The 25,028-nt window shown below is 45.3% G+C and overlaps 3 protein-coding genes across 3 annotated transcripts; all 3 read right to left on the reverse strand.

Annotated features, from left to right (window-relative positions):
- Positions 1-5,923: 5,923 nt before the first annotated feature.
- On the reverse strand, positions 5,924-11,319 carry nhp2 (NHP2 ribonucleoprotein homolog (yeast)). The gene is made up of 4 exons (XM_035915552.2): positions 11,045-11,319; positions 10,225-10,294; positions 10,034-10,139; positions 5,924-6,558 (listed from the first exon to the last, which is right to left on the reverse strand). Exons 1-4 carry the CDS (start codon positions 11,205-11,207, stop codon positions 6,433-6,435), a joined length of 465 nt encoding a protein of 154 aa, XP_035771445.1. The 5' UTR covers positions 11,208-11,319; the 3' UTR covers positions 5,924-6,432.
- Positions 11,320-12,362: 1,043 nt separating this feature from the next.
- Positions 12,363-13,663, reverse strand: LOC102776845 (cornifelin homolog B-like). Its single transcript, XM_006808274.3, has 3 exons — positions 13,564-13,663; positions 12,689-12,843; positions 12,363-12,595 (listed from the first exon to the last, which is right to left on the reverse strand). The coding sequence occupies exons 1-3, from the start codon at positions 13,661-13,663 to the stop codon at positions 12,491-12,493; spliced, it is 360 nt and encodes a 119-aa protein (XP_006808337.1). The 3' UTR covers positions 12,363-12,490.
- Positions 13,664-18,580: 4,917 nt separating this feature from the next.
- LOC118453474 (hepatitis A virus cellular receptor 2 homolog) lies at positions 18,581-23,452 on the reverse strand. The gene is made up of 7 exons (XM_087847639.1): positions 23,378-23,452; positions 22,389-22,730; positions 22,210-22,272; positions 21,639-21,700; positions 20,936-21,008; positions 19,272-19,299; positions 18,581-18,794 (listed from the first exon to the last, which is right to left on the reverse strand). Exons 1-7 carry the CDS (start codon positions 23,409-23,411, stop codon positions 18,617-18,619), a joined length of 780 nt encoding a protein of 259 aa, XP_087703765.1. The 5' UTR covers positions 23,412-23,452; the 3' UTR covers positions 18,581-18,616.
- Between the last annotated feature and the right edge of the window lie 1,576 nt (positions 23,453-25,028).

A 25,028-nucleotide genomic window follows, 5' to 3' on the forward strand; every position in this document is an offset into this window, starting at 1 on the left:
AGAGACAGAGGGACAGAGACAGAGGGGACATAGGGGACAGAAAGGACAGAGAGGACAGAGACAGAGAGGAAAGAGAGGACAGAGGGACAGAGAGGACAGAGACAGAGGGACAGCGAGGAAAGAGGGAAAGAGAGGACATAGGGACAGAGAGGACAGAGGGACAGAGAGGACAGAGGGACAGAGGGACAGAGAGGACAGAGACAGAGGGGACAGAGAAGACAGAGGGACAGAGAGGAAAGAGGGACAGAGACAGAGGGACAGAGACAGAGGGGACAGAGGGGACAGAGAGGACAGAGGGACAGAGAGGACAGAGACAGAGGGACAGAGAGGACAGAGGGACAGAGAGGAAAGAGGGACAGAGAGGACAGAGACAGAGAGGACAGACGGACAGAGAGGACAGAGACAGAGGGACAGAGGGACAGAGGGACAGAGACAGAGGAACAGAGACAGAGGGGACATAGGGGACAGAAAGGACAGAGAGGACAGAGGGACAGAGAGGACAGAGACAGAGAGGAAAGAGAGGACAGAGGGACAGAGAGGACAGAGACAGAGAGACAGCGAGGAAAGAGGGACAGAGAGGACAGAGGGACAGAGAGGACAGAGGGACAGAGAGGACAGAGACAGAGGGGACAGAGAAGACAGAGAGGACAGAGGGACAGAGACAGAGGGACAGAGAGGACAGAGGGACAGAGGGACAGAGAGGACAGAGGGACAGAGGGACAGAGAGGACAGAGACAGAGGGGACAGAGAAGACAGAGAGGACAGAGGAGCAGAGACAGAGGGACAGAGAGGACATAGGGACAGAGAGGACAGAGACAGAGGGACAGCGAGGAAAGAGGGACAGAGAGGACAGAGGGACAGAGAGGACATAGGGAAAGAGAGGACAGAGACAGAGAGGACAGAGAGGACAGAGAGACAGAGGGACAGAGAGGACAGAGGGACAGAGAGGACAGAGACAGAGGGACAGTGAGGAAAGAGGGACAGAGAGGACATAGGGACAGAGAGGACAGAGACAGAGAGGACAGAGAGGACAGAGAGACAGAGGGACAGAGAGGACAGAGACAGAGGGACAGCGAGGAAATAGGGACAGAGAGGACAGAGGGACAGAGGGACAGAGAGGACAGAGACAGAGGGGACAGAGAAGACAGAGAGGACAGAGGGACAGAGACAGAGGGACATAGGGACAGAGAGGACAGAGACAGAGGGACAGCGAGGAAAGAGGGACAGAGAGGACAGAGGGACAGAGAGGACATAGGGACAGCGAGGACAGAGACAGAGGGACAGCGAGGAAAGAGGGACAGAGAGGACAGAGACAGAGGGGACAGAGAGGACAGGGGGGACAGAGACAGAGGGACAGAGAGGACAGAGACATGGGGACAGAGACGGAGGGACAGAGGACAGAGGCAGCGGGTACAGAGACAGAGGGACAGAGAGGACAGAGGGGACAGAGACAGAGAGGACAGAGAGGACAGAGGGACAGAGGGGACAGAGACAGAGGGACAGAGAGGATAGAGGGACAGAGGGGACAGAGACAGAGAGGACAGAGGGACAGAGAGGACAGAGACAGATGGACAGAGAGGACAGAGGCAGCGGTTACAGAGACAGAGAGGACAGAGGGACAGAGGGACAGAGACAGAGGGACAGAGAGGACAGAGGAACAGAGACAGAGAGGACAGAGAGGACAGAGGGGACAGAGGGGACAGAGACAGAGGGACAGAGAGGACAGAGGGACAGAGGGGACAGAGACAGAGAGGACAGAGGGACAGAGGGGACAGAGAGGACAGAGACAGATGGACAGAGAGGACAGAGGCAGCGGGTACAGAGAGGACAGAGGGACAGAGGGGACAGAGACAGAGGGACAGAGAGGACAGAGGGGACAGAGACAGAGAGGACAGAGAGGACAGAGGGACAGAGGGGACAGAGACAGAGGGACAGAGAGGACAGAGGGACAGAGGGGACAGAGACAGAGAGGACAGAGGGACAGAGAGGACAGAGACAGATGGACAGAGAGGACAGAGGCAGCGGTTACAGAGACAGAGAGGACAGAGGGACAGAGGGACAGAGACAGAGGGACAGAGAGGACAGAGGAACAGAGACAGAGAGGACAGAGAGGACAGAGGGGACAGAGGGGACAGAGACAGAGGGACAGAGAGGACAGAGGGACAGAGGGGACAGAGACAGAGAGGACAGAGGGACAGAGGGGACAGAGAGGACAGAGACAGATGGACAGAGAGGACAGAGGCAGCGGGTACAGAGAGGACAGAGGGACAGAGGGGACAGAGGGACAGAGAGGACAGAGGGACAGAGAGGACAGAGACAGAGGGACAGAGAGGACAGAGGGACAGAGGGACAGAGAGGACAGAGACAGAGGGACAGAGACAGAGGGGACAGAGGGACAGAGAGGACAGAGGGACAGAGAGGACAGAGACAGAGGGACAGAGACAGAGGGACAGAGAGGACAGAGCCCCGTCCTTTCCAATAAAGCTCAGACAATGATGGCAGATGTCAGGAGAAACTTGCAGACAGACTCGGTGCAGCAGTAAGAACCGAGTGTTACGCAGGTGAGTTACGACTGTTGGAAGAGGTTAGGTCATATCTGCAGGGTCGGGGTGAGATTAGCTTTGTGCCGAGGTCAGACTGAGGTCAGACTGAGGTCAGACTGTCATATTTGTAATAAACATGAGGGTGTGCTGCTGTCAGTTTCCCTCTCCGGCTCTCAGACTCCATCTGTGCGACGTTATGCAAATATGCAGCAGCCAGACATCACCGTGGCGGTTAGACGGTCGACCACACACACGCCGCCACTTGCTGCCAGCTCCTCTGCCAGCTCCTCTGCCAGCCCTCGCGCTGATGTGCCCTTTAGCAACAGAGACTCTGTGATGACGCGTCTCATGGGGGGATTTACGCCCTCTGTAGTGTGCCTGCAGAGGGATGAGGTGGGCTCGGTCACAGCCGTGGGTCACAGAGTGGGCTGGTAGAGACTCGGCAGAGGTCTGAGCTCTGGACTGTCTGCGATGTTTCTACACCAGCAGAGAGCACAAAGACAAGGACGCTGACACGAGGAAGCTGCAGGCGTCGTGCGATCTCCTGCGAGTGGATCAGGAAACATGCAGCAGGGATTGTTAACGTTACCGTGGTGTTGGGGTTGCTGAGCTTCCTCTGTCAGACGGACAAACACAGAAACTGCTGGTGTGTAAAGTTCTCGTGCGGACGTCCCGACCCAAGGAGGCACGCTGAGACACGAGCACGGCGTCATGGGGGTAACTGCTGCAAACAATAACAAAGTGTCCCGCAGCTCCTGCAGACGCACACGTGGACAGGTGACTTATTAATGCAGCCGTTCAAAAGGAGCATTAAGACTCAGAGAGGGACGAAACAAGGCTCCGCAGAATCAGGCTGCCTGCCGTCATCGAGCTAATTCAATTCAATTCAATTCAATTCATAGTCGCCTCAAGGTGCTTTATATTGTACAGCTGATCGTACAATAATAGATACAGAGAAACCCAACAATCATATGACCCCCTATGAGCAAGGAGGGGCGGGGCCATCTGCTGTGATTGGTTGGGGTGAGAGAAGCAGAGAGGTCTGTTAACACATAGTGAGTGAGAAAGGTGACTGGAAAGGAAAAACTCAATGCATCATGGGAATCCCCGGCAGCCTACACCTATTGCAGCATAACTAAGGGAGGATTCAGGGTCACCTGGTCCAGCCTTAACTATATGCTTTAGCAAAAAGGAAAGTTTGAAGCCTAATCTTGAAAGTAGAGATAGTGTCTGTCTCCTGAATCCAAACTGGAAGCTGGTTCCACAGAAGAGGGGCCTGAAAACTGAAGGCTCTGCCTCCCATTCTACTTTTAAATACTCTAGGAACAACAAGTAGGCCTGCAGAGCGGGAGCGAAGTGCTCTAATAGGGTGATATGGCACTACAAGGTCATTAAGATAAGATGGGCCTGATTGATCCAGGCTAAATGATGATCCTCTAAATTTGTAACACGCCATTTCCTCTCCAGCTTACGAGTCATCTGCTTCTACGTGTTTGAGGATTACACCACGGAGTCAGGTACTTCTGATTAGAGACCTTAGAACTGAACTCGGTTTCAGTCATTATGCAAATGTTCTGTTTGGGGGGGGGGGGGGGGGGGGGTTTACACTTTGACAGAAGCCAATTGAGTCTAATAACAGATTAAATGTTGAGCTGACTGAGCGTGAAAACATCCCTGACAGTATTCAGTGATGATGTGGGGAAAAACAAAATGCTAATAATGAAACTGTGCTCATTAGCAGCCTTACTGGGTGATGACCATCCTTTATATACAGTCTGTGGGCACACTGACCCCGGAGACGTGTCCGTCCTCCTGTTTCAGACCCGGCACGTGGCTCCGGGTCCAGCTCGCAGGTTAGATGCTGCAGGGTCACTGATGATGTAACAGCTGTGACATCATTTCCTGTCTCACCCTGTAATGTTTGTGCTTTTTAAACTTCAAATATTCGTTTGATTCTTTCTTCAATTTGGATCAAATTTATTTGTATTTTTACTAATTTTTGGTCCTTTTGCTCGTTTTTGTGAAATGTGGATCAATGAGTGTGTTTATTGATTATTGATGAGTCTCTCATGTTGCTTCACTGTCGCTCATCATCGATCTGCTGTCACAAACCAAGGCTGCATAAATAAACAAAGCTGCTCCATGTTGAACTGCAGTAACAGTAACACGCTGCTGCCCCCGTGTGGCTGCACCGCACACCTGCAGCAGCTGAAACTGAGCCACATGTTCCAGATGTTTTCTCTGCACAGCTGTTTCATCAGATCGAAATATGACTGATCAATCGAGGTGATCAGATTTGTTTGTTTACCTTCAGCCGCATCAGAAACAACAACAGCCACACACACACACACACACACACACACACACACACACACACACACACACACATTTCTGACTGTTTAAGTGAAATCAAGCTCTGGTTTACTCACAACTTTCTTAAACTTAATGGCAATAAAACAGAATTAATTTTAACAGGCATCAGATCAGAAGTCTTTCATTGATCACTCTGATGTCACACCCTCCCCTCAGCACTCCGTCCTTCACACCACAGGTATAATATCACTCAGCCTTCCTACTTTCACCTCCACAACATTAAGCCTCCAGTCAGTATAAACATCTTGTGTAGATTACTGTGATTCTCATGAATCCTCCATAAACTGGTTCAAACAGCTGCTCGTATTATTTCCAGAACTGGATCCACTGAACGTAGAACAGCTGTTCATTGGTTCACCTCCGTGTCGATTTCAACATCCTGCTTCTCACTTTCAAACTGCTTCATGACCTCACTCCTCCATATTTATCTGATCTTCTCCACCCCACCCCCTCGTACACGCCGCTCTTCTCCAGCCTTCTGTCTGCTCCACCTGCTCCACCTGCTCGCCTGAGCACCGTGGGACTCTTCGGATGCTCCTTCATCAGACCACAAACTCTCACTTTTAAATCACGTCTCAAACTCGTCTATTCAGCGCTGCACAGCTGATCTGTCTCAGTCCATCTTCACCATAGTTGTTGTTGTTTTGACCTCATGTCTAAATGTGATTTTGTCATGTTTATATTTTATTGCTGCTTTTGTAAAGTGACCTTGAGGTCTTAAAGGCGCCTATGAATAACATGTGTTATTATTATTATAACAAAAACTGATTTTTGATCATCATCATCATCATTCTTGTTGTTACACTTCAGCAGGTAAATAATACCTTAAAAAATGTCATAAAATCAGAAGTTTTAACTGTTACTAAGCTTTTATTACCTTTAATATTATGTTTACATATATAATCAAACATATGTTGTAATAATTTAACAATTAGAGAAAATATGTTGAACAACATCATTTTAAGTCCAGATTTTATGTAAAAAATAAAAATGTTGTAATAAATAATTTTTCGATCCTTTTGTTCAGCACGTTTGTAAATATAACTGAACCTGTTTCATTAAAGCTCCCGTTCGTGTTTCACAGGTAACGTTTCAAACAGCTGTTGTTACTTCAGTGCATCCTTCAGTGCATCCTTCACCTGAGGAGACACTGAAGCATCCTTTATGAAGGGGAGGAGACGACCCATCGAGATGTTTGTGCGGCTGCAGGAACGAGTTCAGACGCGTCGCAGCGTTAACGACTTTAATAAGAAAAAACAAAAACATCTGTGAAACATCTGCCTTTACAGTCCTGATCACAGATCAATACATCGATCATACAAAATCATTTTTCACTCAAACATCAACATCGTTCTTTATCTGAAGTCTGGATTTAAACCTCCTGCTGGATTAGCCTAGCTTAGCACAAACACTGGCAGTGGATGGAAACTGTTAGCGCAGCTGGAGGAAGAACTGTTCCTTTGGGGGGTGGGGCTTATGAAGGGGGTGGGGCTTATGAAGGGGAGGCCGGGAGGCTTCAGAGGGGTTTGGGCAGGCTGGAAACTTCCTGCAAGCACTCGTCATACGCTTCCTGGTAATCTTCATGAGGTTTGATGAGGATGACGCAGGTCGGCCTCTTCGAGCCCGCAGAGGAACCCAGATCCTGGAACAGAGTTTCACAATAAGAGTCAGGAAATGAAAAAATTTTTAAAGCCAGAACTTTCACTGCTATGCAGATGACACCCAGCTCTATCTGTCCATGAAGCCAGATAACACACACCAATGAGTTAAACTGCAGGAATGTCTTAAAGACATAAAGACCTGGATGGCCACTAACTTTCTGCTTCTTAACTCAGATAAAACTGAGGTTATTGTACTCGGCGCTGAAAAGCTTAGAAATATGGTATCTAACCAGATTCTTACTCTGGATGGCATTACCTTGGCCTCCAGTAACACTGTGAGGAACCTTGGAGTCATTTTTGACCAGGACATGTCCTTCAACGCACATATTAAACAAATATGTAAGACTGCGTTCTTCCATTTGTGCAACATCTCTAAAGTTAGAAATATCCTGTCTCAGAGTGACGCTGAAAAACTAGTTCATGCATTTATTACTTCCAGGCTGGACGACTGTGATTCATTATTATGAATGAAATTGGAAGCACACAGAATTTTCAAAATAAGAGAAATTATCCCAACACTAAAAGTCAGGAAATCACAAAAGATTTGAAAATAAGAGTCTGAAGCTGACGCGTGCTCACGTGTCACATGATCAGACGTTCGTTAGTTGATTGGCTGAAGCTCAGCCGGTCATCGACTAATCAGAAGGTTGGTGGTTTGATCTGCATGAAAGAAAGCTTTTCTACTGAAAGCGTCTCGATGCACGCTCAAGTAAATCTGCAAAAGTTGATTCTGTTCATCTGGACGTTTTCAGTGGTCATGAGAATCTGCATCATTATGATTAAGGAACTGAGCTCCCAGCCCGTTGTTCCCTCAGTGCTGCTGGTTTCAGTCATTATGCAAATGTCCTGTTTATGAGGCTGAAACCTGCAGTCAGCTGAGACTGAAGAAGCAGGGTTCATACGCCTTTTTCAGGGTCAAATTCAAGCACTTTCAAGGTCCCTTTTCAAGCTTTTCCAGCACATGCAGCCCCCCCCTCCCCCCCGCCCCAAAAAAAAGAATGCATGTTTCAATTCGCGTCACCTCAGTAAGACCATGTGAAAATGAAAACCTCCTTAAACACCTTTGATCCCCATTTGTTAAGAAATAGAAAAACAAACCACACAAAAATATTGCAAAAGGAAACGGTCTTATATACATCGTGTATAAACTCTAAATGCACATTTCACTTAAAAATTAAGTCAAATCAACTTGTTAGATATTCTTCTCCTGTTGACCCCCCAAAAAAATAAATAAATAAGTCTTCTCATCAGATATTGATGTTTCTGTCTTGTGTGACTGAAAATAGGAGACAGATGTTTGTTTTTTTAAGTTAATTCCCAATAAAGCTGTTTTGATAACTACATCGCTGTCTGTATTATTGCTGAAGTCCTAAACGATCATCTTTAAAGTGTTTGTGCTGATAACATCATGTCAGACAGGCCTGGAGAACAGCACTGACTTTGAACACATCACATAGTTCAATTCAACATGTCAGACTTGAAGGATGAAAAGCATCTAGTTAAAATTATTTCATTTATCATCTGTGATGTTATTATGTACAAGTCCAGTGTATTTTGTTCATCTGCCTTAAACAAACAGGCAGCCTTACAGTGTGAAATATTCATGTACAAACACACATAAATGCGTGAACTGTGTCAGTGTGAGCTTGAAGACATTTATAATGTTTAAGTAGTTTAATGTGTCGGTGCTGACGATAAACACAGAAACAAGAGGCTATTCTCTGTGACCACATGGACATATTACCATTACTTCACCCAAAGGCACCAAGTTAATACTCAAAGAAGCTGCAGCTGCACACAAATATAAACAGTACTTTAGCCTCTAACCCTCTGGGCTCCAGGGTTGATTTGTTCTCTTTATTTCACCTTTAAAAACTGTTTATCTTGCCGATCTGTTATTTTCTCATTTTGACAAACTGTATCAGAATTTATCTAAATCCAGACAAAATTTAAAACACGAGTAGAAAAAAGTGATATTATTGTCTGTAAAAACCACAAACATGTTTACACTGCAGTCTGCCTTTGGTGGCTTTAAGGCAGCAACTGTGACGTTCACCAGTAGAACTGACACACAAAACAACAACAACAACAACAACACACTAACTACACACTAACTTGAGACTCCAAACACGGCAAACCTCACAAATCTCTCAGTATCAAAACGCTCTCTCTCTCTCTCTCTTTCGCTCACTCCTAAAGCTTCCCTCTCTTCCCAAACTATGCCACATGTCGCCATATCACTTTTTGATTGGTCGACGTGGTATATTTTTCCACCAATAGGGAAGGAGTGCTTTTTTCTTTTTTCACTCACAATCAAAGCGTGTTTGCTAGCGCCCTCCTTAGAAAACGCCGTTTTTTACCGCTTCTTCCCGGAGTAAACGTCACTGTTGTATTCAGAAAAAAAACTAAAAACATCAGTTTTACGTGACCTATCAACACAGTTTAAAAACTGGTACATAGTTTGAAGTCCGCACGTTTGACCCAAGTTGAAATGGAGACTCTGGTCGACCCCAGAGGGTTAACCAGAAAGCTTAAGTTAGCTAGTTATGTATCAGCTAATGTTTAAAGCTTTCACTCGAGTAAATGAACTCATATCACTGCTGAGTAATGTTAGCTAAGTTCACAGCATCCATAACAGCGCTGCCATACTGCATCACACTCAGTGTGTTTCAATCATGTCTCCAGCGAGTTTGACAGTGTATATATATATATATATATAATAATCATAATTTTAAAATTAGCATGTGTAACGGTCACGTACTGGAAAATTATTCACTAGGATTCACCTATCATGACTGGAAAGCGCAAACTCCGCCATTTGTTGTTTTCCATCAAACACTCATTAAAACAGCAACCTGCAGGTATGTTAGCGCACTCATCCCCGACTGTCCGAGGGGGGGCGGGGTCACACGGTGAAACAGACAAGCATTAAGCATTTTCAAGGATTTCAAGCACCCGTACGAACCCTGAAGGAGTCGCCCGATGATGACGAAACGTTTCTCCCACTGAAAACATCCAGATGAACAGAATCAACCTTTGGAGCTTCAGCTGAAAAGTTTGTTTTGTGAGTCGTACAAAGTGATGCACAAGAACCAATCAGCTTCTGACATCCTCACGAACCATTTTCTAAAACAAGATGTGAGGTCGAATGAGCGCCACAGCCACAGACGGCGCACGCTGTCCAAAGAATAAGAGCTGAACTCCTGATTGTATAATCTGCTGCCTGGGGAGCGCGTGCAGCCGGGGCGCGTGCAGCCGTGTCCACATGGTCAGAAACAGCAGGCAGAGACACGGACGCCTGCGCACGCGTACGGACCGTCACCGTCTGAGACGTCACATTTACACAGCGCTCTGACACACTCGTGTCGACTGACTCCATCCAACCTTGACAGAGCGACGCGTTCAGAGCCCCCACCAGGTGACAGACCTTCAGCACACCTGTCCGCTGTCACTCACCACTTTAGATGGGATGTAGGCGTACGGCAGGCTTCTGTCCTCACACATGACGGGCAGGTGGCAGTAGACGTCGATGGGCAGCGTGTCGCCCGCCAGCACCACGATGCTGCAGACACATCAGAAACACATAAACACACCTGTGATCGTCACACACACCTGAGGACGCGCTGAAAGGTGCAGCAGCGGCTCACCCTTTCTCTCCTTTGTTGATGAACTTCTGAACTTCTTTGACTCCTCGTCGGATGTTCTTCACTTTGGCAGCTGGACGATAGAAACAGAGACACATTAAACCAGACTCCAGTCAAAAACTCGCAGTTTTAAGCTCAAGTGCAACATGAAGGATCTGCGCCTCCTTCAAGCCCAGTCCAGCTGCAAACTGCATGTAAAGTGAGGAGGAGCACATCTGGATGTTTAAAGCTCAAACATCTGCAGCGTGAACACATCGTTCACATGATTCCCGACAACAAAAGTTCCCTCACAAACTGTGAAGGAGATTTTCTCACATACTAAAAACACTTCTGCTAAGCATCAAAATAAAAGCACATGCAGCTGCCTTTTAAAACGCCCAGTGAAACCGGAAGCGGTTCTGACTGAACGTGTCTGTGAAGGTTCTCAGTCATCCAGGTCATCGTAGTCAAAGGAGCTTGCAAAGAAAAGCGTCTGGACTTCTTTAAGTTACTTGAAGACGTTTCACCTCTCATCCGAGAAGCGCTTCTGACTGAACCTTTCACTGAGGATGACGCTGTACAAACAGCCGCTGATTTCTCACAGAAAATTACCAATAGATTACAAACTGTGCATCTATAAACGACGTGTTTACGGCCGAATTAACCAGAAGCTTTAAACGACTTGAACACTTTCTTATTTAAAGTCCTGCATCGACTCTACCAACTGCAGAGCAGGAAGAAATCGTTAAATTCGTGAATTTTTAAACAGAGTTCGGCGCCACCTCCACGAGAACAGCAATCTCCAACATTTCCCGGTCGTTAGCGGGATTCTTCTTCTTCTCACCTTTTTTCACGCATTTGTAGAGCTTCTTGCTGAGTTTTTTGGAGGCCAGCGGCTGAGCGATCGGGTTCAGGTGAGCGATCAGCTCCTGGTACGACCTCTCGGTGCCCCCGGTACCGGCTTCTTCACCCTCCTCCGAAACTTTCTCCTTCTTCACCTTCGTCATTTCTGATCGATAATCACCGGTAATCGATACCCGTTTAATTGTTTTCTGCTCGGACTCCTGCCTGCTGATCACAACACGCACACAGAAAAGACCCCACACGTGTTTCAAGACTCTCTCTGCCGTTTATGAAAATGCCGAACCACAGCGCCACCAGCGGCCCGGAGGGCAGCGGCAGCACCACCCTTCAAAGTAAAATACCAAACTTCCTTTTTTAGGTTTAGTCAGAATTTTACTGACACTAAAGAAATTTTCCGCGTAAATATATATCTGTGTCTATAAAGAGATAAATAATAACATTTAAAAAGTGAAAGTTTAAGTGAAGAGTTTTGGATTCGGTAAGAAGGAAATAATTCCCCTAAAATCTAAAAACCAGCTTCACTGTGTGGACACTCGAGAGTTTTCTTTCATTAGAAGAAGCTAACAAACAAAAATTAATTACTGCTCATCAGAATGATCTGAAGAGAGTTTGTTATTAATATTTTCTTATAAACTTAATGATCAGGTTTTATTGCAAAGTGACACGACAGTAAAATGAAAAACTGATAATGAAAAGTAATGAACAGTATAACACCTTTGATTCCACATACACAGACACATTACTCAGAGTATTTATTTAATTACTGTTGAGCTAGGTAATAGGTATGCCCTCATTGTCATCTGTTGTGATTTTATTTTGAAAGGATGCTTCTTGTTATGCTGCGGAGTATACCGGAGAGTTCAATAAAACAAAGTCACCTTTTTTGTGTGAATGTTCCGGTAAAAGCCGATGCCCCACATGTGATTATTCCTCCGTCTAGATAATAAGTATCTTCAATATTCATGCAGATTCTGCTGGAACACCCGTCTCTGCTAACAATTACATTTGATCGGGAAGCAATTAAAAAAAAAGTTTAAATACAATTTCCATTTTTAAAGGTTTTTATTTTGTCAGTATTGAATTTGGCTAGAAGCCAAACTTGAATTGTGTAAAAACATTTAAATGATTTCATGTAAATCCTGAAATCACCTTCCAAAGCTCACACGGACTGAATATTTGTGCACTGATTAAATATCAGATCTGAGCTTCTCTCCACAGTCTCGATTCATCTTTAAGCTCAGTCACAAGCATGAATTTAATTTTAATGAATTTAAGCGAACAAACATCTAAACAGATGAACAACAGAACATAAACTGATTTGTTAAAAACAAATAACTGATAAATACAGCAAACACTGATGATTATTGATTTCTCCTGGTGCGGAGCTGGGCCACGACGCCGATGACATCATCACTGGTGGATGATGTCACTGCACGGTGGGGAGCTTCTGCTTCTTCATCTCGGTGGCCATTTGACACCAAACGCAGGGCAGACAGAAGGTGGAGCACAAACAGTCGGAGCAGAGGTTCCCCTGAAACAGGCAGAGTGAGCCACAGACTAATGTTAGCTTAGCGGCTGCTAACTACAACCAAACGAGCGGCTCAGCGCCGCCTCACGGTCGTACTTTGATGCCGTAGCGCTGACGCAGCGACACCCTGATGGACATCGTGATGGGACGGACGCAGCCGAACACGTCCAGCAGGGGGAGACAGAGACACTGACCGAGCTGTTTGGTGGTTCGACAGGCGAAGCAGGGGCAGCACCAGAAGGCGAAGCAGCCTGAGAACGACAGACGACACACACGACGTCAAAAACAAACTGAACAACAACATGAAACAAAGTAACACAAAAAACTGAAAAAAATAAGAGCAACAAACTGCAAACTATACATAAAAATAAAAACAGCATCTTTATATTTGATTAAAAAAAAAGTTCAATCATAAATCTGATTTTTTTTCCTTTTGTTTAACAAATAAACGTATTGTTTACACTGTAGATGCTACTGAGGTTCAGACGATGTTTGTGTTTTTTTAAAGATGCGAGTAAAACCAAGCTCAGCTGATGTTGTTCCCCTTTGGATGGATTCACGTCACACACACTGATGATAATTTGACGCTTTTTGAATGGAGTTTGGTGCAGAGCCTCAGCAGCTGCTCTGTATATGAACTCATCAAAGAACCAAAGAAGCTTTGTGTCTGATTTTGAACATTTTTAGGTTCAAACAGATTCAGTGTGAATGAACGAACATGTGACCTCAGTGCTGTTTATATTCTGATCTATTTAAAATAATAAATTTATTTAAAATCAAAGTTTCCACAGATGACAGCTGATGTTTGTCTCTGTGGAAACTGATCAATTAAAGAGTGTTTAGTCTTATAATAATTCTTATGAGCTGTTAAAGCGTCGGCTGCATGCCCGTGTCCAGCTGTTAGTCTGGTCCTGAGTGTCAGTGTGGGATCAGTAAAGTCCGCTCTGATTGGAGCGTGTGTGTTACTCTACATTGCTTCATGTCGTCGCAGCAGTCGCAGATCCCTGAAGCCCACTCAGCTTCCACCGAGGAAAAGAGCTGCTGAGGCTGCGTCGTCACCGGCCGGCTCATTGTTCACCTGACGACACACACACACACCTGGACTCAGTCACACCTGTGGCACACAGTCGTTAGTGATCAGCTGTTTGCAGCAGAGAGCTCAGTGAAGTCGTTTATTAACAGATTCCATAATCATCACAAGTGTGCGTTAGTACAAGTTATTCACACGGGTCACCGCCTCCCTGAGTTAGCAGGGCAAAGGTCAAAGTTCATGGCAGGACATGAGAAAAAGATTGAACCCTCTCCTAGAGTTGGGGTGAGGAGCTCCAACCTGAACCGCTGCGCCACATCGAGGAGGTTTGGGCTCCTGCTGGGCGTTTGAAGCATGTCGCACTGACGGAGGCCCCAGGACAGAGCGGACAGATCACAGCTCCTGACTGTGAGTGAGGGAACCTGGGCTTACAGCTGCTCCCACGACCCAGGTGGCAGGAACTGAATGGATGGAAAAGTACAGCCTGGTTGGAGGAGCTGCCAGGCAGCTCGACTTAGGTTTGCAAAGCTGCACCTGAACTAACCACAAGAACCAAAGATCAGAGCTCAGAGAGCTGTGCATGGATGCTGTAAAGAAGAGTGGACCAAAACTCGCCCACAGAGATGTGACGCACTGATAAAGTCCCACAGAAACCAGCACTGAGACTTTATCTACAAACTGCACATCACAGGAAGGCAGAGAGCCGCGTGAACAACGAGAACGTCGGCACTAACAGCACGACGCAGCCACAGAGGAGAGAAGACAAACCTCCACGGTCCACAGAGTCAGGTCCACTTCCTGTGATCTTGAAATGATCACGCAGCTGTCCCGAGTTCAAGCTTTTACTTTGATATTTTACAAACAGGAAATATGATGTTACGTTAAACTATGTGCACAAGTCACTCAAACATTAAAAAGTCTTATCAATCCAAATGTTGGTGATGATTTTTGAGAAAATATGAAGCTCAAGGTGAAACAGAGTTCTCATCACCGTCTACACCAGGACGCGAGTGTCCTTGATCCAGCACAGCTGATTTAAATGACTAAATTAGCTCCTCAACATGTCCTGAGGTTCTCCAGAGGCCTGGTAATGAACTCATCATGTGATTCAGGTGTGCTGACCCAGCGTGAGCTCTACAGAGAATCCCCCGTGTTTGTATCCTGTGGACGCAATGAGGATGAATGAAAATACCAAATATTTCGTCACACGCTGTACAGTCATCATCGTCATCAAGCCCAAGACTGTGGTCAGTGGATATACACAGACACGGGTAAAATAAGACAATATTTGCATGGAGTTTGGTGTGGAGTTCAACCAGCTGGTCAGCAAACATTTTAAAGGTATAACAACAACATTCATGTGAGGCAACGTGACAGGAACGTTAGAATAACTGTTTCAAACCATCGAAGAAGCAAAGAGCAGCAGACACACAAACCCACTAACACACAAACACAGCTGCTGCGACTGAAACCTGAACAATAATGAGATGATATAAAAGGAGAGGGATCATCTTACCTGTGTGACTGATGTGGTCGCTCTGATTGGAGAGATGAAGGTTTCGGATAAACCTGATGAACGAGTTCAGGTGGGCGGAGCCTGCTGAACTCAGCTGCATACGAGGTCTCATCTCGTTCATTTAAAATGTGTTAAAAACAAGTTTGATTATTTATTTAAACTGGTTTCATTCAACTTTATAAAAATATATAAATGAAAATAAACACTTTATATATTCCAGTTTTTTTTACCTGTATGTCAGATTGAGACATTTGTAATGAGGTTTAACATAAACTGGCTCATTTACAGTCAGTGCTGAGTGTAACGTGTTATCATCACTTGCTACGTTACTATAATCACATTACATTCTCAGTAATGCAGTAAAGTAATGCATTTAATGACTGCAGGACGCACAGCAGTGCAGCAGAGCAGCCACACAGCTGTGAACGTGACTTTTATGTCATTGCACAAAAGGATGAGAGCGTGACGGTAAAGTGGAGACGGCTCCAGGACAGAAGCAGCAGCGCTGCTAACACAACTCGTGCTGTTCGATGGCTCTTCAGTCCAACACTGAATTTTCAATTCTGAATGTTTTCTGTTTTGGGAAAACATTTTATTAAAAGCTTTGTTTGAATGTTTTTACTATGGAGAACACAGCCGGACAAAAGTTTCAATTCTTTTGTCCTCCAGGCCTGCAGCTCTACACTCGCTGTTTTTGGATCGGTCCCCCCCTTCCATATTTGACATAATAGTATGATCCTAGTGTGTCTTTGCATGTGATTGGCTGCATGGTGTGCCCGTCAGTACAAAGTACCGCCTGCCTGCATGGGCTCTCATCAGGGCTCAGCAGCAGGTGCTGAATAGTGATGATAAATGTGATTCTTTTTACTGAATCGAGTTTTAATGAGTCACTCACCAAAGTGAATCGAATTTTTTGAGTCATTTGAGTCACTGAGTCAGTTGACCAGAGAGTGCAAAAATGTATATTTTCACTCAAACTTAATTTGCTAAGATGAGTGATTGTAAAAGAAAACAACTATTTTATAGAGCAAAAAAGAGCAAAAAAAAAATCTAAAGGGAACATTTATTTATTTTTTTAACTTATTTTATTAGTATTTTCCTCAAATGTGTCAAATATATATTTTCTCATCTAAATGTCCACTGAGCTGTGAGCCAGGGGGCGGTAATGGACCTTAACATTGGTTACCAACCAAGAAGAAGAAGAAGAAGCTGTGAGCCAGGAGGGAGGGGGTGAGTAGCTCAAATGTGCTGTTAGCATGTTAGCAGAGCGATGCTACTGTGAACCAAGGAGCTATTGTCTTGATGTGAGCTTCTACTCAGGGTTTTTTCTTCCAGTTCAGAGCAGAAATGTTTTTGTTGAGATACTGGATGTTGTGTTTTTTCTCCACAATTTTAATTATAAGCTAGATATATTTCTACTAATGAAATTAGTTTGCTAACAGCAACAGGGATGAGTCAGTGAGTCAGTTGGGCTTGTGAATCATGATTCACGAGTCAGTAAAATGACTCTCGAGTATTGAACGATTCGTTCATGATTCGCGCATCACTGGTGCTGAACATTCGGCTCTCCCTGAGGAGTCTGCTGTTATGAGCGACACATCACCATGCTAATGCTAAGCTAACGGTAAGCTAGCTGGCTGCTGTTTCTACCTGCTCATGTCTCTACAGTAGAATCACCGTGGCGACCGCCTCTCTGTGCTGAGACATCCGGTGTGTCCTCACGAGGAGTTCATGACGGTGTGCTTAGCCTCAGGTTTACAGTTTATTATGAGTTTCAGGTCATTTTACAGAGACATGAAAGTAACAAACATACTGCATTACATTTAAGAAAAGGAACAAGTAATGTGTAATAGATTACTTTTCTTTATAGTCACACTGTAGTTTGAGTAAATGTGGAGTATGCAGTGGAAGGATCTGAATAATTGTAAGACATATATAGATTTTAATGCATAAAACATAATAATATAATAAAGTATATTTTTTATATTTGTGGAGCGAGGGAGAGCCAACATGTCAAAAACAACAACAATGTTGTACTTTATACGAGATGTGCCACAAATTATTACTATGATTATAGTGATTAAGTCACTAACGGGCAGAGATGGGCAGTAACGCATTACAAGTAACGCATTACTGTAATCCGATTACTTTTTTAAAGTAACGAGTAAAGTAAGGGATTACTATTGCAAAAAAGGTAATTAGATTACCGTTACTTTCCCGTAGGAACGCTGCGTTACTGCGTTACTAAAACCGTGTTTTTTTTGCGAGAATGTCTCATGACAGTGACGTAAGCGAGTGCGACGTTCGTGACAACAGCTGTGTGCAGATCAACAATGGATCATATATTGAGTGCAGAGAGAGTATGAGCGTGCAGCGTTTAAAGCGTGGAAGTACTGACCTTACTTTGAGTTTATTCCATAAAAAGTGACAAAAACATTAGTGTCCGTTGTGCGTGGGAAGAAAACTTCTTTTTACAGCGAAAAAACCCCTAAACTTCCGAGCAAGCACCGAGTAGCTACGACGTAATGGGAAACTCACAGAGAAACTCGCGGATTCTTCCACTGACCGCTGCACACCTGCACCAGGGTAACCCTCCGCCTACCCCACTCCTGCTTTACAGGTGAAAATAGAGCAACAGGACCGCTAGTCTTTGACTTTATTTATTTTCTGCTGTGTTTTACTTGCATTTTAGAATAGAATAGAATAGAATAATCCTTTAATTGTCCCACAAGGGGAAATTTGATTTGTGCATAAACACAAAAATATATTTTATTTTATGTGCAGAAAATAGGTTTAAATGTTTAACAAATTTCTTCCAGTCAGAGAATGTTGCATATAATTAAATTTAAAAGATTAAAACTAATAAAACAAGTTTTAAAAAGAGACTTTTCCATTTGATTACATTTTGTATGATGATTATGCAGAAAAAGTAGAATTGGGCTGAAAGATCTATCACTTTATCACCTATTCAGGTTGTAAATCGTGTTTTTAAAAAGTAACTAAGTAAGTAATTAATTACTTTTGAAAATCAGTAATCAGTAAAGTAATGGGATTACTTTTTGGGGGAAGTAATCGGTAATTAGTTACTGATTACTTTTTTCAAGTAACATGACCAGCCCTGCTAACGGGCACCTTTGAGGTTACAGTCATTTGGCCACCAGGGGGCGACCCGGAGCTTTAAACTGACTCCATCCTCAGAGAAAATGTTTAAAAGATGAAAAACTAACAGCTACAAAAACTCTGATCAAAGAAGTTCAAAAATTTTTTCAAATATTTTATTAAATCTGAGAAAAACCGGAAATCATACCAAATCTTTCACAATAAGAGCTCATTTGTATTTGCATGTTAGTCTGTTGACCACCTGCTGCCTACAGCCCCTCCCACCTGATTTACCACCTGAAGCTCTCTGATTGGACAGAAATGAAGGCGCAGCCTGGCTCAAACTCCAGAAAGGCTGTTGTTATTCGTTATATCGTCTTCAGCCTCGGCAGCTGGTGGGCGGAGCCTCAGAGCTGCAGAGGTAGTTCTCGTACACGCCTTCGCTGCCGCTGATGTTGTACACGGCGTCCCCGGCGGAGCTTTTGCTGTGAAGCTGCACAGCAGACGGCGTGGAGCTGAAGCGGGCCGAGGTGTCGAACTGCTGAAACGTCTGAGGGCTGAGACACGAGAGCCGAGAGTCAGCTGTCAGCAGCTTTAATCATTATTAAATGTCTTCATAGTTACTTCCTGTACAGAATAAAAGACTTCCTGCGGAGAAGTTCTGGACTCATTTGTAGGATTCATTAAAGCTGCTGAACCTTCAGAGAAATTTGTAGAAACTATGTTGACTTGAAATTGGAAAATAAACTGCAGAAAAACGATCAGCGAGCTGCAGCTTCATGAGGACGCTTAAAGGCTCTGAAGCTCGCTGCTCAGTTTCCGCTCGTTCGAAATCGGCTGTGTGGTTTGTGGTTTTGGACGCATCTGGTTTCAGTCTGAGCGCGTGTGAAGACGTTACGATGAAGCTGCATCGACAGACTGAAGGAAATCGTGAAAGGCTCGTAGATGTCGTCCTTCAGTGCTGTCGATGATCGAGGCGCTGAGCTGCGTCATTTATTCAGGAGACACAAAGAAGAAGTCATGATCGTACTCACCGTCTGCAGAGCAGCTTCAGGCCTCCTGCTGCAGAGACACAGAGGACAGACAGACGTGAGCTGTGGGCGAAACCCGTCACAGACACAGATCACAGTTTCATAAATCCAGTGTTATTCAGTCTGTTAGTGACCCGCAGTGTTGGGGAGTAACGGAGTACATGTACCGCCGTTACGTATTTAAAATACAAAATATGAGTAACTGTATTCCGTTACAGTTACCGTTTAAAAAGGTGGTATTTAGAATACAGTTACTTTGTTGAAATAAATGGATTACACTGCGGTACTTCCCTGTTTCATATTGTGGCGGGTCAGGACTGTTTGGGTTTTGTTTGACAGCTACGTTCTGTTGTTCCAGGCGGCAGCGTTACGGTTGCCATGGTTACAGGGCGACGCTCTCTCTCTGCGTGTTTCCTGGGTGAGAGAGCGCCTGTTGTTGTTGTTGTGCTAAGCTAACAGGCAGAATGCTACAGGTATAGCTCTAAAGAATGTAGCATCATGGGCAGTGTAGTCCGTGCTGCAGGGAGAATGGACTGCCATACACGTTATGTGTCTGTGAGCGAGGGAGGGAGAAAAAGGAAAAGTACGAGCTGTCATCGAGCAAAAACGGGAGCTGGAAGCATGTAAATATAATAATAACCACTGCAGCCAAGAAGAGAGCCTGACGAGCCCAGCTGTAAGTAAGCTATTAAGACTCGACTGTACACCGTGTTTGTGTTTTCCTCTGAAACAATAAGTTCTGTTGGAGCAGCCTTTCAACGCCTCTCTCTGTCTCTGCTAGCAAAGTTGACCCAGACAACAAAGTAAAGCTAGTTTTCAGCTACGAGCCGACACAGAACCCACCGTATTAGCCAGAGGTCCCTTTACTACGGTTCGGAGCCGCGGACCTTCAGTAACAGTAATAAATCACAGCAATAGTACATTCATGTAGTTGTAAACAGCATGATAATATATTAAGTAATCCAAAGTATTCAGAATACGTTACTCTCATTGAGTAACGTAACGGAATACGTTACAGAATACATTTTGGGGCATGTAATCTGTAATCTGTAGTGGAATACATTTTAAAAGTAACCTTCCCAACACTGGTGACCCGTGCGTCTCTCCTGGTGCAGCCGCCATCTACAAACCACAGAGCTGCCGGGACACGCCCACCGTGAGCGAGCTTCAGCTGTGCGAGCTGCTCTGCAGATACGAGCTTCTGATCATTACAGTTACTTTGATGGGACGTTAGAACGTGTCATAAATGGAGTCACGAGTGTTGAAACTGAACAGGATGCATGTTTCTCTCTGCTGGATCCCAAACAAAGGTGGAGACACATCAGTGCAGAACTGAAGCTTTGTTTTGGCTTCAGAGTTTCACACTGACTGGATGTGAAACTTGTTTGATTTCAGACGATAACAGAACTGAAAGGTTTTCCATCTCTGATCCTCTGAAGTTACGTCGTGACTGTGTGACAGCAGCACTCAGTGTGGAGGTTCTCACAGTCGTCTGACTCCATCACAGCTGATCAGTAACATGAGAAACAGCAGTGGGTCAAACATGTAACGCAGCTGTGTCGAGCGAGCGAGCTGCTGCGGCGAGCGAGCTGCTGCGGCGAGCGAGCTGCTGCGGCGAGCGAGCTGCTGCGGCGAGCGAGCTGCTGTCGAGGCCGTGAAGAACTCACCGATGATGAGCAGCAACACCGAACCCAGCAGCACGTAGAGCATAACGCCCGTCAGAGCTCCGCCCTCCCGCTTCTGCAGACACACAAACACACATCATAGATGTGGCGTTTAACACGTCACACGTCTGTGCAGATTAGCAACACGCGAGCAGCAGCTGATCCAAAACAACAAAAAGGCAAAGAAACAAAATCCAGAGCAGGACCTGAGGGGCAGGACTATTTATACACGCCGGGTCATCAGGACGTTCACGCTAATAACATGATCACATGGGAGCAAAAGCAAACAGACCAGACTACACAATGAAATCTCTGGAGACCTTCGGTGGCTCGTACTGTGGCGGTGACAGGCAGTGCTAGCGGTAACATCGATAACACGACAAAATTATAACAGAACCAAAGAGTCAAAGCACTGAATGTCCAAACCCAACAAATCAAAAGCTTCAAACAATAAACGAGCAGCAAACTCTTCGCCTCCTCTGCCTCCGTTTCACGGCCCCTGATGACAGGATGTGAAAGGATTCATGTTTCATTCATCATGTGTAGCTGAAGCCACAGCTGTCTGTGCTCATCACTCTGTCCTCTGGGGACGCTCGCGTGGATCCTGCTGCTGCGACTCAGAGAGACTTCTACAAACAGCTTCAGTCTCCAACATTAGACATCAATACATCAGGTTACTTATTGTGTTTCTCACAGGATCTCTCACCTCACTGCCGCTCGTCACACTGTGGGAGGAAGTCAGCAGGCTTTCTGTGGAGGTCAGGTGACCTGCAGGTGAGGAAGTGAGAGCAGATGCTTTAAAGGGAGTTTCATCAGCAGCCCGACGCTCTAGTGCAGGAGTGTCAAACTCAAACACTCAGTGGGCCAAAATACAAAACTGGAACAAAGTCGGGCTAACGTTAATATTTACTGAAATATATTTATTCCTCCAGATATAAGAATGAATCTTTTCTTATGGACTCAAACACGTTTTGCTGAAAAACTGAATATGGAACAAGCAAAGCTTAATACTAAACAATATATATTAGCTGTATAACACCAGCAGGCCAGCTCTGATAGTAATTTGGCTTCACGGGCCAGAGTTTGACACCGACGCTCTAGTGCTTCACTTTAACCTGCTGATGCTGTATCGCACTGGGAGCCTGATGTCACAGCATCACTGGGACCATCAATCTGACACATCAGGAGCTGCTGCTGTAAATCTGTGACGACTAATAAAGTTTGTTGTGAGCAGGACGAGTGTGCAGCTCGTTATAAACTACAAACAGCTTTGTCACCTGCAGTCTGAGGGGCCGCGGCGGTCTTCGTCGTCGAGGCTGTTGATGTGTGAATCTGTGGAGCTGAAACAGTCGTGCAAACACTCGTTACCATCATGAATGTAAAAGTTCAGGCAGACAGTTTAAAGTCTGAGAATCAAACGAACGAGCGGCTGTTTGATCCTCAGCTGCAGACTCACCTGGGACAACAGTCAGGTCGACGTGATGCTTCTCATCGTTGAACGGCCCGGGTATCTCCACCCTGCAGCCGTATCGTCCAGCGTCTCCCTCTGTGAGGTTCATGATGGTCAGAGAGACGTCTCCGTCCTCCAGTCGGCCCAGCAGCTCATACCTGCTGGGAGCTCTGGTTTCCACTCTGACTCCATCTGTGGAGATCAGCTGATTGGAGCACTTGTTGGGCGGTATTTCTCCTCGCTGCCAGCACACTTCCACGGCGCCGTGATATTTCCTGTCATATTTACAGGGCAGAGTGACGTCCTGACCTGTGTGACCTTTGACCTCCACGCCGTCACATTCACAGACTGGAAACAGAAACACAAGAAAACTTTGTTACATCAGATCAGGTCAATGTCATCTTCACTGGTTTCACTGGTTCCAGTAGCCTCAGCGGTGCAGCCTGGGACATCTCACTCAGCTCCATGAAGTCGTCCCATCAAACCCTCCCCGACCAGTTCAGGCTGCAGACTGGGATGAAACCAGGTTTCATGTGTGTTCCTCTACAGGTGACCCGGTAACAACCACACGCTGGTCTATGACCAGCTGAGACTGAAGCTGAGCAACTAACCTCAAACACCAGACTGACCTCTGACCCCAACACGCTCTGACAGACACATCAGCAGGTGAGACTCACACTCGTTTCATTCAGACTGAGCTCGACCGTCTGCACAGAGTCACGTAACGAGCGCTCCTCTGTGGTGCCCCCCCCCCGTCAGCTTTACTGACGACACAGAACAGAAACTAACACGAGGACAGAGAGCAGCACAGACCTGATGATGCTGCTTTAATGCTCCTATTAACGACGGAGAGACAGGAAGCTGCTCACAGTCAGAGACTCAGAGATCTGCTCATCTTTAAGGTTTTACAGACAAAACTGAAGCAGAGACACACACACACACACAGACACACACACACACACACACACACACACACACACACACACAGCAGTTACCTGAGAGCAGAGCGAGCAGCAGCCTGAGCTTCATGACGGAGCTGGATGAGCCTCAGAGCAGCTCCAACAGCTGCACGCTGCAAGAAATGAAGTGACGCGTAAAAACCTGCACCACACGCTGCTGCGGCAGGAACATCCCACACACACAGCAGGCAGGGACCAATCAGAGAGCAGCTCTCTGTTTACGCGCACACAATAAAGTCACGAAAGTACATTTTTAAAAAGGGCTCTGTAAACTTGGCCAATCACTTTCATTCTGATGATCTGCAGAAAAATCTGAACACGAAAACCTGCAGACGTCACTACATACAGACAGTGTGGACCCTCTGTGGCATCTGATCTCTGAATAGCTGCAGACCAAACTGTGGTTTGTTTACTTCCACAGCACGTCTCGTAGTCGATCTCAGGTCTGAGAACAGAAGACAGGAAAAGATCAGGAAAGAAACAACTTCCCCAAACCAAAGCACCAATGAAACGAAAGGTAACGCAGGCTGATCGAGAGAAGCCTGATTAATATAAATGTGACTGACAAAAGCCAAAATAATTCCTGCTGATGTCTTTGTGTCCATCAGCTCCTTTTCTAGACATTTCTATCCAACCAAATGTGTCGCAGTCTGTGGTGGCAGACCGTGGGTGTGTGTGTGTGTGTGTGTGTGTGTGTGTGTGTGTGGGGAAGTGGGACCCAAAATGCAAGCAATGCACTGAGCCTCAGCTGCACGCTGCAAGAAATGAAGTGACGTGATAGGGTTGGGTAGGTTTCACAACAGGCTCACCTGAAACCTTGGCTGATTGTGACCCACACCTGTTTTCACAGCTTGGCTCATGTGATTGGTCTGGGCTCTTATCGAGTAACTGCTGGTGATGGTAAATTTGATTCTTTTTACTGAATCGAGTTTTAATGAGTCACTCACCAAAGTGAATCGTGTTTTTGAGTCATTTGAGTCACTGAGTCAGTTGACCAGAGAGTGCAAAAAAATGTACATTTTCACTCAAACTTAATTTGCTTCTCTTTTCATGTAAATCCTGCTGCTAAGATGAGTGATTGTAAAAGAAAACAACTATTTTATAGAGCAAAAACATTAAAACATTCTAAAGGAAATATTTATTTTTTATTTTTTTATTAGTATTTTCCTTAAATGTGTTAAATATATATTCTCTCATCTAAATGTCCACTGAGCTGTGAGCCAGGGGGCGGTAATGCGCCTCAACATTGGTCACCAACCAAGTAGAAGAAGAAGCTGCAAGCCAGGAGGGAGGGGGGGAGTGAGTCAAATGTGTTGTTAGCATGTTAGCAGAGCGATGCTACTGTGAACTGAGGAGCTATTGTCTTGATGTGAGCTTCTACTCAGGGTTTTTTCTTCCAGTTCAGAGCAGAAATGCTTTTGTTAAGATACTGGCTGTTGTTCCCCCCCCACAATTTTAATTATAAGCTAGATACATTTCTACTAATGAAATTAGTTTGCTAACAGCAACAGGGATGAGTCAGTGAGTCAGTTGGGCTTGTGAATCATGAGTCAGTAAAGTGATTCTCGAGTACTGAACGATTCGTTCATGATTCGCACGTCACTATTAACTGTTGTGGCTTCAATACTTATGAAGAAATCGCCTCAGAGTGGTCATACAGTTTCCTTTATTCAGTACATAAGGATCA

The sequence above is a fragment of the Neolamprologus brichardi genome, chromosome 10 (genome assembly GCF_056152115.1).
Source record: "Neolamprologus brichardi isolate AB-2024 chromosome 10, ASM5615211v1, whole genome shotgun sequence".
In the NCBI taxonomy this organism is placed as follows: Eukaryota; Metazoa; Chordata; class Actinopteri; order Cichliformes; family Cichlidae; genus Neolamprologus; species Neolamprologus brichardi.